Genomic DNA, 11,221 nt, shown 5'->3' on the forward strand with positions numbered 1-11,221 from the left:
GTACGAAAGATCTTTCTATTTTGATTTGGCCTTTTACATTTCGGGATTTGGCAACACTAGATTTGCAATCTAGAAACTCACAATTTTATCGTAAAGTTTGGCATTTTTTATGGTGTGCACTACGTACCTTTAACATACGAGCGCTATTTGTGTTACTTACTAACTTTAAATATTCTTCTCCACCAAAAAATGGAAATAAATCTTTCGGCATGGATTAACGCAGCAACAGTGCATCGATGAACCTAATTAGTTTTTGGTGTAGAAGCTCCATCAAAAATCTTTGCTCAGCGCTGGTATGATGAATGCGTCTGACGTCGTAGATCACTAAAAGACGAATTTCATGAAGATTATGGAACTCGATTTCTTTTGCATGTCCACCTCGCACACGCTTACAGAAGTCCAGACGCTGAACCACATTTTCGACGGTTTTCAAGCATAAATCGGCCGATTCTGCTGCAATTTCACGTTCGATATTCGTATGAAGTTGATCAATCGTCGCTATCTTGTTGGCATAGACCACAGACTTGATGTAGCCCCACAGAAAATAATCTAACGGCGTCAAATCGCACGACCGAGGCGGCCCATTGACTGAGCCATTTCGTGAGATAACACCAAACTTGGTTTTCAATAAATCGATTCTAACACTCGCTGTGTGGCTTGTGGCGCCGTCTTGTTGGAACCACATATTGTCCAAGTCCATAGCCTCCAATTTGGGTCAAGCATGTTCGGCTATCATTGAGCGGCAGCGATTCTCATTCACAGTAACGTTCCGGGCTTGATAACGGAAGAAGTTCGACTCAATTAAGCTGCCGGCCAATAAGCCGTACCAAACCGTAATTTTTTCGGAATGCAATGGTGACTTATGGAGTACCTGTGGATTGCTACCTGACCAATAACGCAGCCATTCAGCCAGAAGTAAGCCTCATCGCTGAAGATGATTTTTCGATAAAAATCCGGATCATTTTCACGTTGTTGATCAGCCCAATTCACGAGATTGGTGGACAAGTGGCTTCAGTTCTTGCGTCAATTTGATCTTGTAAGGATGGAAGCCAAGATCTTTTCCCAAAATTCGCCACAACGATATCACAGAGATGCCCAACGCTTGAGAACGACGTGTGAGAGACTAATTTGCATCTTCCGCAATAGATGCGCTAATATTCTCGACACTAAGTGCATTTTTTCTCACTGACACGGGAACATTTTGTACTGTGCCTTTGGATTGAAATTATTCCACTAGATGCTCAATTGTTGATCTGACAGGACGATTATGACGACCATAAATTGGACGTAGCGATCTTAAAGTTGAGGCCACTGACTCCGAATTTCAGTTGTAAATTTTAATAATTTCGACTCGTTGTTGAAGCGTAAATCTTTCCATGATGAAATGGCATACCTTACTCAAGAGAAATGTCAAAAAAGCGGGGAAAAATTTGGCGACGTTTGCTGTCCCTTACGGTCTACTTTTGCAGCGTCCTTAGCACACAAGACGGGGTCTATGCACTTTAGGGGTGGCATGGGTTTCTTCAAGTAAAGTTTTTTTCAAATAAAAGTTGAAATATTCTATTCAAAGTCTCGAAGGTCTGTATAAAATTTCATTAAGATCGTTTGAGTAGTCCGCGAGAAATCAACCGACCGACTTTGAAAAAGTTTCGGCGAAAACGCATTTTAAGCTTTAAGTGACAATCTCTAAACCAAGAAAAATAGTAGGAAAACGACATTCCAACAGAGCACACATAAAACCAAGCTTGTCAAGAAGCTTTACCAAGCGGCCCTTTTGGAGCTTTCAAATTCGCTATATACACCCTATACCATTTTCCATTCCAGAAACACACAAAAATATTTGAATAATTTATGAATTTTATTTTCTTATTTATAGTATTCACGACTTCTTTAGTTTATTAATGATTTCACTGAAACATCGATACCATTTGGGGTACTAATATAGTATTCAGTACTTAGGTTATTTATTTATCAATTTTTCAATTTTTTCATATACATATCGATTTGTTGAATGTACATATGTATATACGTGTATGTATGTGTGTATGTGTGTGTGAATGTTTATTTGTAGAAACAGCTATTGACTTAAAGGACTTTAGTTGTTTGCACATTTTTTTTTGTTTGGGAGATTTGTGAGAACGTTGCAGCTACTAAGAGATATCGGTGTAGACAGTTGGTACTTTCAATGCATGTAAAAAGGTATGTGTGCAGTCAATATATGCATATATATATGTATATATATGTGGGTGTGTATGAATATCGCTTCATAATCTCAATGCATTTGTATGCATTTATGTATGTATATATGTATGTATATAAAACTTCATTGTATTACAATTCTTTAAAACAATTACAATATTTCATTTACTTAATATTTCGTTAATTAGCGCTACTAACTACACACACTTGACGTTTGCTATTACATTACAATAGATAATTCATTTATTAGTACAATATACATATAATATCATTATTTTATATTATTATTCAATATTGTGTTACTTGTTCCTTCTTTAAATTCATTTCATGGCCACGCTCGTGGGGATGTGCGACTTAGCCGCTTTGTGACGACGTTCTTTTTGGTTTGTGTTTAACTTTTGCAAGCATTTCACTCTATTGCATTCCCAATGTTTGTATGAATGTGCTGCTTTCTTTTTTTTTTCTTTTGTATTTATTTAGTATGTATGCGTGTGTATATGTTTACTTAATTTTTAGGCTAAAAAGCTGTTGTTGCCGGTAGGTATTATTTTCCATTATAAAATCAGTATTTAAAAAGTTGTTTCAATATTTTTTGTATGTTTTGCTTTCTTGCTTTGTTGCTTCGTTCGTAACCGAGCCGCTATTTTTTTAAGGAAATAATTTAATAAATAATTCGATAAGACTTTCCGAAAAAAATTTGCTTCTAGCAGAGGTAAGCGAGTTTTGGTCGCTTTTGCACAGAAAAAATAGAATTCGAATTTGTATTTTCATTTTAATTCCATTAATTTCGCATAAACTTATTTCCAACGTTACTTTTCTCGTGAATTAAAACTAATTTGCGTTTCTAAAGGAATATTTTAAAACAGACCTCAGATTTTTCTGACGCAAAGTTTGTGCTGTGAACTGAATTCATGTAAATATGTTGAAATGTATAAGTGAATCTTGCAGCATGTTTTTTTCGAAAGTACATAATTCAAAAATTCTTGTTTACAAAATTATCTGCCAACAGAAGCTTAAAACGTATTTTATAATGCAAATCTTGGCAATACTAACAAAATATATAAAGGTACTTATTGAACATACACATTTATGTATATAAATATATATTGTATAGAACTCGTTTCCAATACCAGAAGTCATAACAATTATTACAGCGTTATTACAAAAGGAAATTTATGCTTTCTTTTACAGAAACATTTACGCCTTCTGTGCAGCAACAAATTTATTTAACGTATTTTAATTTTACACAAATAACCTAAAATATTTTTTACAACTTTGAGCAAGTGTTTGTGGAATCATTTGGCAATTTGTCTGCATATTATGAAGTATACATAATTATTTATATACCTTAAACCAAACACGTATGTAGTTCCACACATATGTAGATAACACAAATACATACATATGTATATCGATTTTTTTACTTGAAAAGTGCAATAACTCAAAAAATTTTAAATTGGAAAAAGTCTTATCTTAAACTCCTCTAGAAAGTATACTAATTGTTAATGATACAACAAGAAGAGTCTAAACCATTATTATCGTTATGTGTCTACGGCGGGTATGGAAAGTTGTTAAGTTCACAACTTGCAATCTGTAATTTCAATATTTTTTTTAATTATTTGTATAAAAATTATGAGAAAATAAATAATTTTTGAATTTATATTTTTAAAGCATAATTAAGTTGAGTTATTTGAAAGATCACTTTTTGTAAAAACTGTCAAACTAAAAGTGCCTACCCAGCAGCTAATAAAGTTTTTCTAAGACAATTTAAAAGTAATTAAAAAAAAGTTGTAAAAAATGTAAAATAGCAAATATTAATTATGAACATATTTCCAAAGTAGAATTACTTATATTTTTTCCGAAGCCTTGCTTCTACATAATTTTATTTCAGCTTTTCAACAGCAACAAATAATCTTTTTAATACCAAAAAAATATCCAAAACCTGATCTTAACCTGAGCCTTTAGATTACTAACATTGCTAATGTAGGTAAATATTTTTTAGGAAAGTGGCAACACAAAAATTTTATGTAATAACACATAACAATTGAATGCACAATATTTATCAGTTCCAAACATGAATATTTTTAAGCTCAACTATTCGACAATGAACGCTTTCTAACCAAATAAAATGAAATGTGCAGCGGATTTAGTGATTTCGACTTTGACTTTTTACTTTCGACAGCGTTAGAAATAAACCGTTATAAACGGAGGTAGCCAACAAATTGAATCACCTTTCGCAGGCGTTCTGGCTAACTATTCATTATTGCACAATATGCTTTAAAACGTGTTCGGCTGTTAATAGTTCCCTAAATGGCGAATGCTTAGCGAATAAAAAGAAAATTAGAAACTACAGGAATGTGTGTATTTTGTGTGTGCAATGCCTTGTGACATAAAAATCAAATATTTATTTTACAATTTTGAAGAATACATTTAGATTAGCGTCAACTTTGCAGCTACATACATATGTATATGTAATATAAATACTTTTTCTTCGTTTCTCATAAATGTGCTTGTGTTAATGTATGTGTATGTTAAAATGCAACATGTTTCTTTCGATTTAACTCTTTAATTTTCCCATTTCTCGCTTAATCCTTCAACAGGTATACAATTATTATTTTTTTTTTTTTACAATTAAAGCTTATATTGTTGCTGTGGCATACATCAACAACATCAATATGTACTACCTTTGATATCAACATAAATAAATATATTTAAAAGCCGATAAAAAAGGAGTTCTTTTATAAAATTGCAAACCTTGTAGCTCATATAAAAAATAAACTTGAACATGATCGTAAGTTTATGCATATTTGTATGTACGTAATAGTTCTAAAATAAAACTTCATAAAATTATAAAAGTTAAAAAGTAGTAAATACATTTAAAATGCATGTTTTCTCATTTTGCGCGATGACAGTTTCGATTTTCGTTAGTTTGCTACACGACTCCTAACCTCAATTAACCAAAAATTACCTTATGCCTTAGTTCAGTATCGGTATATGTAGTAACAATTTAGCAACCATTATCATTCAATAAACTTTTGAACTGTGGATGTTAAACATCCATTTTGCACAATTATTACTCTTCCAACTTACGATACTTAACTTACGTCACTAAGAAGTATTCAATTTAATTCCACAACTTTACAAAATAATTTCTACTTGGCAAACGACTCGTATATATGTATGTATGTAAATAGAAAATTGAAAACAAAGAAAAAAATGAAGAACTTGGCAATTATAAGAATACAAATTTGAAAAATGCAAACATTATTACGCACTTTCCTACACATATACATAAGGGTCATTTTGCGTATTCCAATCGAATTCATATGATACTTTTAAGCATTCTAAATGATCAATGTAGGCTCAACGCAGCGCCACGACGCGATGTCGTTTGTCTAGGCCTCAGTTTCGGCGCCCTTTAGCCGGAGGCGAGCGAAGTCCTCAAAGATAATGTCATCGTCTTGTGAATCATCTTCGTCTAATTGTATCAAATTGGTTGTGGGCACCTCGGCTTGTTGCGCTTCGTCCACGCCATTGCCACCATTACCACATTCCAACGATAATGCACCATCACGTATGCTCTGGCGTGGCGACTTATCCATTAATAGTGGATTATCTTCCTCCTCCGGTTTTGGATGCATCAATGTAAATGGCAATTCAGCTACCAAATCATTGCAAATTAGCGCCCCACTGATGAGCAGTTTAACTTTCACCTTGTAGTGTACAATGATACCAAGACTTTCGCGTTGTGCCGGATTCGTTATGAGCGTACTGGACGCCAAATTTGTATCCTCGTGCTTCAACTGGCCGTCGAGCGCGAGTCCCCACTTGTCCTTGTTGTCGGCAAGCAGTGGACACAGTTCAAACACTTTTGAGAGCGTAAAACCGGGCAGCACCTGACAACCATCTTCCGATTCGGTTTCCGCCACCACCGACTTATACTGCGCCGTCGAAAAAAGGCAAATGTCGGCGAATTGACGCACACAAACTTTAATCTTCTTTACGTTGCGATTCGAATTGTTGGCTATATGCACATTGACGGAAATTTTTTCACCATGATGATATAATTCCTTGTCCAAACTGGCTTCTAGGTGGATTTTATTCGGTTTCAACAAAAACTCTTTGCTCACTTCGATGGATGGCTGCTCGCCCACCTTGGACGGTGCGTACATAACCTTTCGTATGGTCAATCGGACAGAGTTGCGCTTATGCGGTTTATCATCGATATGTTCGCCTGCGAAAAATTAATTTCATTATTATTATTAAATTAAAAAAAAAGCTCAACTTGTAGGCAGAGTGTGGTATTAAAAAGGAAAATTCACGGGTAATTGAATCAAAATACCAAATGACGGGTAATTCTTTCAGGAGCCTGATCTTGAACATACCAAAATAAAGCTATTTATTGTAGGTTAACGATGAATCTACATACATACATATGTATACACCCGCGGCCAAGCGTAACTTACCATTAAGAAATTTCTAGCGAACACGTGTTCTATCACTCATTGTAACGGTACTTGTTGCGGTAATGGAATTTTTCCGTTAAGTTTTAACGAAGTGATCTCTGACTTACACAAATATAAAATATTAAAAAAAATAAGTTCTGTCAAAAAAGTAAAAGTAAACCAGAACTAAAAAAAATGTTAGAAAGTGTTTGGGAGGAGGAAATTTCAAGCAGTGTTTTGGAGAAACTTGTTGGGTCAATGCCTGCTCGTATCGAAGCTATAATATCCGCTAGAGGTGGACCGACGCCATATTAGATTTTCCGTTATTCTTTTTGAATATGTTGTAATTCCATTTTCAATTGAAACAAAAAATGTTGTTAAGTTATTACAAGAATTAGTAATAATGAAATCAAAGACTTGTGTGCAAATAAAAAAAGTTGTCTCAATTTAATTTTACAAATGGGCCAGATTAAAGTCAACAGTTAACCAAATATATTCGAACCATCTATGTATATATTCCCCGTATTCTATTAAATCCATAAAAAAGTTACCCAAAGAACGAAAAAATTGAAAATAGTGAAAAAATATCAAGTGGTAAGTTTCGCTTGGCCGCGGGTGTATATGTACATATGTACATATACAGAAGTCAAGTAACGCTGTTTAAAAGTATATAATGAAAATATAATTTTCCACAGCTCCATCCCGACATGTATGTACATACATATATGTATATTGCTGTTGTAACGATTATCTAGAAGTTCTCTAACGGAACAGAAAATGAGAGATTATTTTCTATGAGATCAAAAACACCGTACGAAAAAATATTTTGTTGCTAACCGGTTTAATTATACAATATTAAAAACACTCCAAGAAAATAACACAATTTAGTTTGTAAAAATTATGCTTTAACGTATTATTCCAACATCCGTTTCCCAAAGATTAATAATTTAGCAGTAAAAACAAGCATGAGATTTCTGAATATTTAGCAAATAAATAAAATCAGCGAAAAACGAGTGTGAAATTATAACCTAATTTAGCACTAAAAAAAATAACAACCTCTTTAATGAACTTTAAAGGAAAAATAAAAAGTAAAACATTCTAAAATTTACTCTCACGAACTTGGATGCGCTACACAAGCACACACACGCATATAAAACAGTATATAGACTTCTCCATGCATATATTTATATGTACAATTTCTATTGAGCTGCAGCAGTCGAATGCTAAATATGTTTCTGAAATTTACAGCAGATATACTCATTAAAATTTCTGTTTAATTTCAGTGAATAGTAATTTATAGGCAAGTCAATTTGCGTCAATGTTAGACATGTGTAGACTCAAAGTAAGGGGGTAAAGAAATAAACAAAATTCACTTTTACTTACTATACATGCATACGGACATATGTACAAACAATGATGCATACACAAATGAATTGACTTTATGGCACTACAAACACATATACATACATACATATTTGTGTGTGAGAAACGTCTATTAAAGTTCAAAAAGTGCTGCATACAAAAGTGATTTCGTTGCTGCTAACAAGTTTATATTAAAATCCGTTACAAAAAGGCGGCAAAATTATTGTGTAGCGAATTTATTTATAAAAATTTTAAAGCTAAAATTTTTTGAACCATTTATTTTTTATGACCTTGACCTATTAAAAAATCATGTACAAAAATTCCACACAAAAAATGTAATTGGATTTTTTTAGCATTTTGTGCTTTGCAAGGGTATGTTTCGCATTTTCCATCTCTTTTGTATGGATTTTATTAAACCAGGACTGAATATTTCTATTTATAAAATTTACATATTCAATTTTTAGTAATTTATTTTGAGTTTGCTATTTTAGATATTTTGCAATAATTATATCAATTAAATTTATACATACGTATAGAAGTACATATGTATGTACATACATACTTATATGTATATGTACGTAGAAGTTAATTATTAGAGAATAATAAACTCAAATGCATGCCGACAGAACAAAACAGCAGATAGGTAGACGTGCGATTAAGAAAAATAAACAAAAAAGCAATGGCAAAAAAAAATTAAAAATTAAAACAATTGTATTATATTATGTTCACAATGGCATACCACGCATGTAAACGTTGAATACGCCACAGGTATAGATAACCAATACTACGCGCGTAAAGCTAAGGCTTTGCTGATTAAGAAAAATATATACATACATATATGTACATATAAAAACACATATACATATGTACACTCGATCTACGATCGAAGCGATATCGTTTTGCAATGAAATCCCAATAACCAAAACGGCCAATGGCAACAGCTAACAATGCAATAAAAAGTAAATGAGCAGAGAGGAATGACATAGCGGCAGAATTATAAGCATTAGATTGATGAATCATGGGTCATTCGCAATAAATGAATCTTGCTTTGAATTTCAAATCTATGACATGAAGCTGGTTTCCCAAAGAATTTTAAGTGAGAAAATATTTTAAATATTTAAATTCTTTATTATCACACAAAACATGTGTGCTATTTTTTTGTTAACTTTACCAGATATGTCATTAAATTTTTACTTAACATTTTTAATTTAAACGAATAAATTAGTTTACACTTCTTATAACCGTTCTAGCACCTATACGTCATGACTTTAATTGGTCTGCTTCCACTTGCGCACCAATTAAAACTGCGCACCAATCAGGCTTGGCAAGCTAGTTGATGGCGTTGTCGAGATATGGGCCATATTTATGATGCAAAAAAAAACCAAAGCAAATATGTGTAATTGAATTATTGTGTTCATTGTCATGAAATTATTATCGACAAGATTAAATAACCTAACTGTGACATGGGTTAGTGCACAGTAGTCACGACTATCAAGAACGTACTATAGCGGCGAGGAAATGTGCAATGAATGAATTTGACTTTGAAAATGACCTGTGTATACAATTGTATTACCAAGTCCTAAATAATTTTACAAATGCAATAGATCAACCAAAAATGCTTAGCTAATTTAAAAAGGTTTATGTCTCTGCCATTACAATTAGAATTTTACTATATACTCACCAACAAAGGCTTTAAGCTCATAGTCCACGCCACAAGATTTGCCCGTGTCCCCAGGAGCTGGTTGGAGCGACACTGATGCCGGACAATACGGAGGAACTTCAAAGTAAAAAGGATATGCATTTGGTCCCAATTTTTTTATAAGCCGCTCTTGTAATCTAGTTAATGGACGCTCATTTTGTTGTTGCGGATATATTTGTTCATGCGCTAGATACAAATCTTTGCGAAAGGTTAGGCCAAGTACATCCAAATCTTCTCGACCATACCGAAACGCGGCAAGAACTTGTCCAAAAACTTTGCGGTCTTTAACATACTCCGGATCAATGAAAACTACCCCATCGATTGGATCCACATGTGTAACGTGATCCACGAAATCGCGCTTTCCTAGGTACACTGTGACCTTACCATTGGATGAACTCTTTTTAAATACTCTTGTCGCTTGGCGCCGCGAACTCGCATCAGCATCTCCACCACCACCTCCAGCCTCATCTGAAGAGGGTGTGGCAGTAGTTGCGGCTCCACTGGTGGAAAGGGTATTCATCGGTGTATATATTTTTATAGAAACAGCCTCTATTCACTGGACCGTTATAGGTGGTTACGCTTGCTTTATCAAATTACTTTTATTCTTGCATCTAACTGCAGGTGACACGATGATAGTATGGTATATATTCCTAGAAATATCACATTTACCTACTTAACAGTTTGAATTTGCTACTAAATATTTCCAAAATTTTATATCCACATCTCTTAGCACGGTTTTGCTTCGGTATTCCTTGTATATTTTGTTTCAATGCACCTTTATAATATGTCAATTTTGTCTAAAAATTTTTCCTCCATTAGCTCGTCCTCATTCTTTTTATATTTTTTAAACGATCAGAAATTAATCAACGACGACGACCAACCCAAAATATTCAGCAAAAAATTGACACGAAGGAAACGTCACTCGGAATGTGTATACCGTACAGTGTTGCACATTTTGAGGGACAAACGGGTAACTATCTTTTACATGTCTCTTAATTATTATTTTGTTTTTCAGACATTAAAACTTTACAATACAAATTTTTCAAACGTATCAACATAATCTGGCATATTACTATTATACTGGAAAAGATAAATGTCGAAATTAAATAAAAATTTTTTAAAAATTCTGAGTACATCAGGGTGCACACCACTGACAAATAACATTACAAATTGTATTGTCGATAAAAAAGAAGTCTCCAATTATGGAATGCGTTTGAAATTGGGAGTAATGGCAAACAGATTCGGTTTTATTATTATGATAAAATGTTTAAGTTAAGAGACCATATTTGATACATATATTAGTTTTTTCCAAATGAAATTATTTGAAAATAATAATTTACTATTTAGAATAAATCTATTAAAATACTCCAAATACGTATTCATTTGTATTAAAATGTTTTAAACCAATATGGAAAATGTTCAGTTACCTGATATAAATTATCCCAATGTTTAACCACTTATTGGGTATTTAATCTTTAGAAAACGTCTTTCTTATATATCTTACTGTTTTAAATAA

At 33.1% G+C, this 11,221-nt stretch overlaps 1 protein-coding gene across 3 annotated transcripts; it reads right to left on the bottom strand.

Annotated features, from left to right (window-relative positions):
- Positions 1-1,837: 1,837 nt before the first annotated feature.
- On the bottom strand, positions 1,838-10,612 carry LOC126751711 (beta-arrestin-1). 3 transcript variants are annotated; one of them, XM_050462205.1, is made up of 3 exons: positions 10,379-10,612; positions 9,688-10,320; positions 1,838-6,433 (listed from the first exon to the last, which is right to left on the bottom strand). In XM_050462205.1, exons 2-3 carry the CDS (start codon positions 10,223-10,225, stop codon positions 5,595-5,597), a joined length of 1,377 nt encoding a protein of 458 aa, XP_050318162.1. In that variant the 5' UTR covers positions 10,226-10,320; positions 10,379-10,612; the 3' UTR covers positions 1,838-5,594. The 3 variants fall into 3 exon arrangements, with proteins under 3 accessions (XP_050318162.1, XP_050318169.1, XP_050318154.1); XM_050462212.1 differs by having other exon boundaries at positions 10,375-10,612; XM_050462197.1 differs by having other exon boundaries at positions 9,688-10,612.
- Between the last annotated feature and the right edge of the window lie 609 nt (positions 10,613-11,221).

The sequence above is a fragment of the Bactrocera neohumeralis genome, chromosome 2, assembly GCF_024586455.1.
Source record: "Bactrocera neohumeralis isolate Rockhampton chromosome 2, APGP_CSIRO_Bneo_wtdbg2-racon-allhic-juicebox.fasta_v2, whole genome shotgun sequence".
Classification (NCBI taxonomy): Eukaryota; Metazoa; Arthropoda; class Insecta; order Diptera; family Tephritidae; genus Bactrocera; species Bactrocera neohumeralis.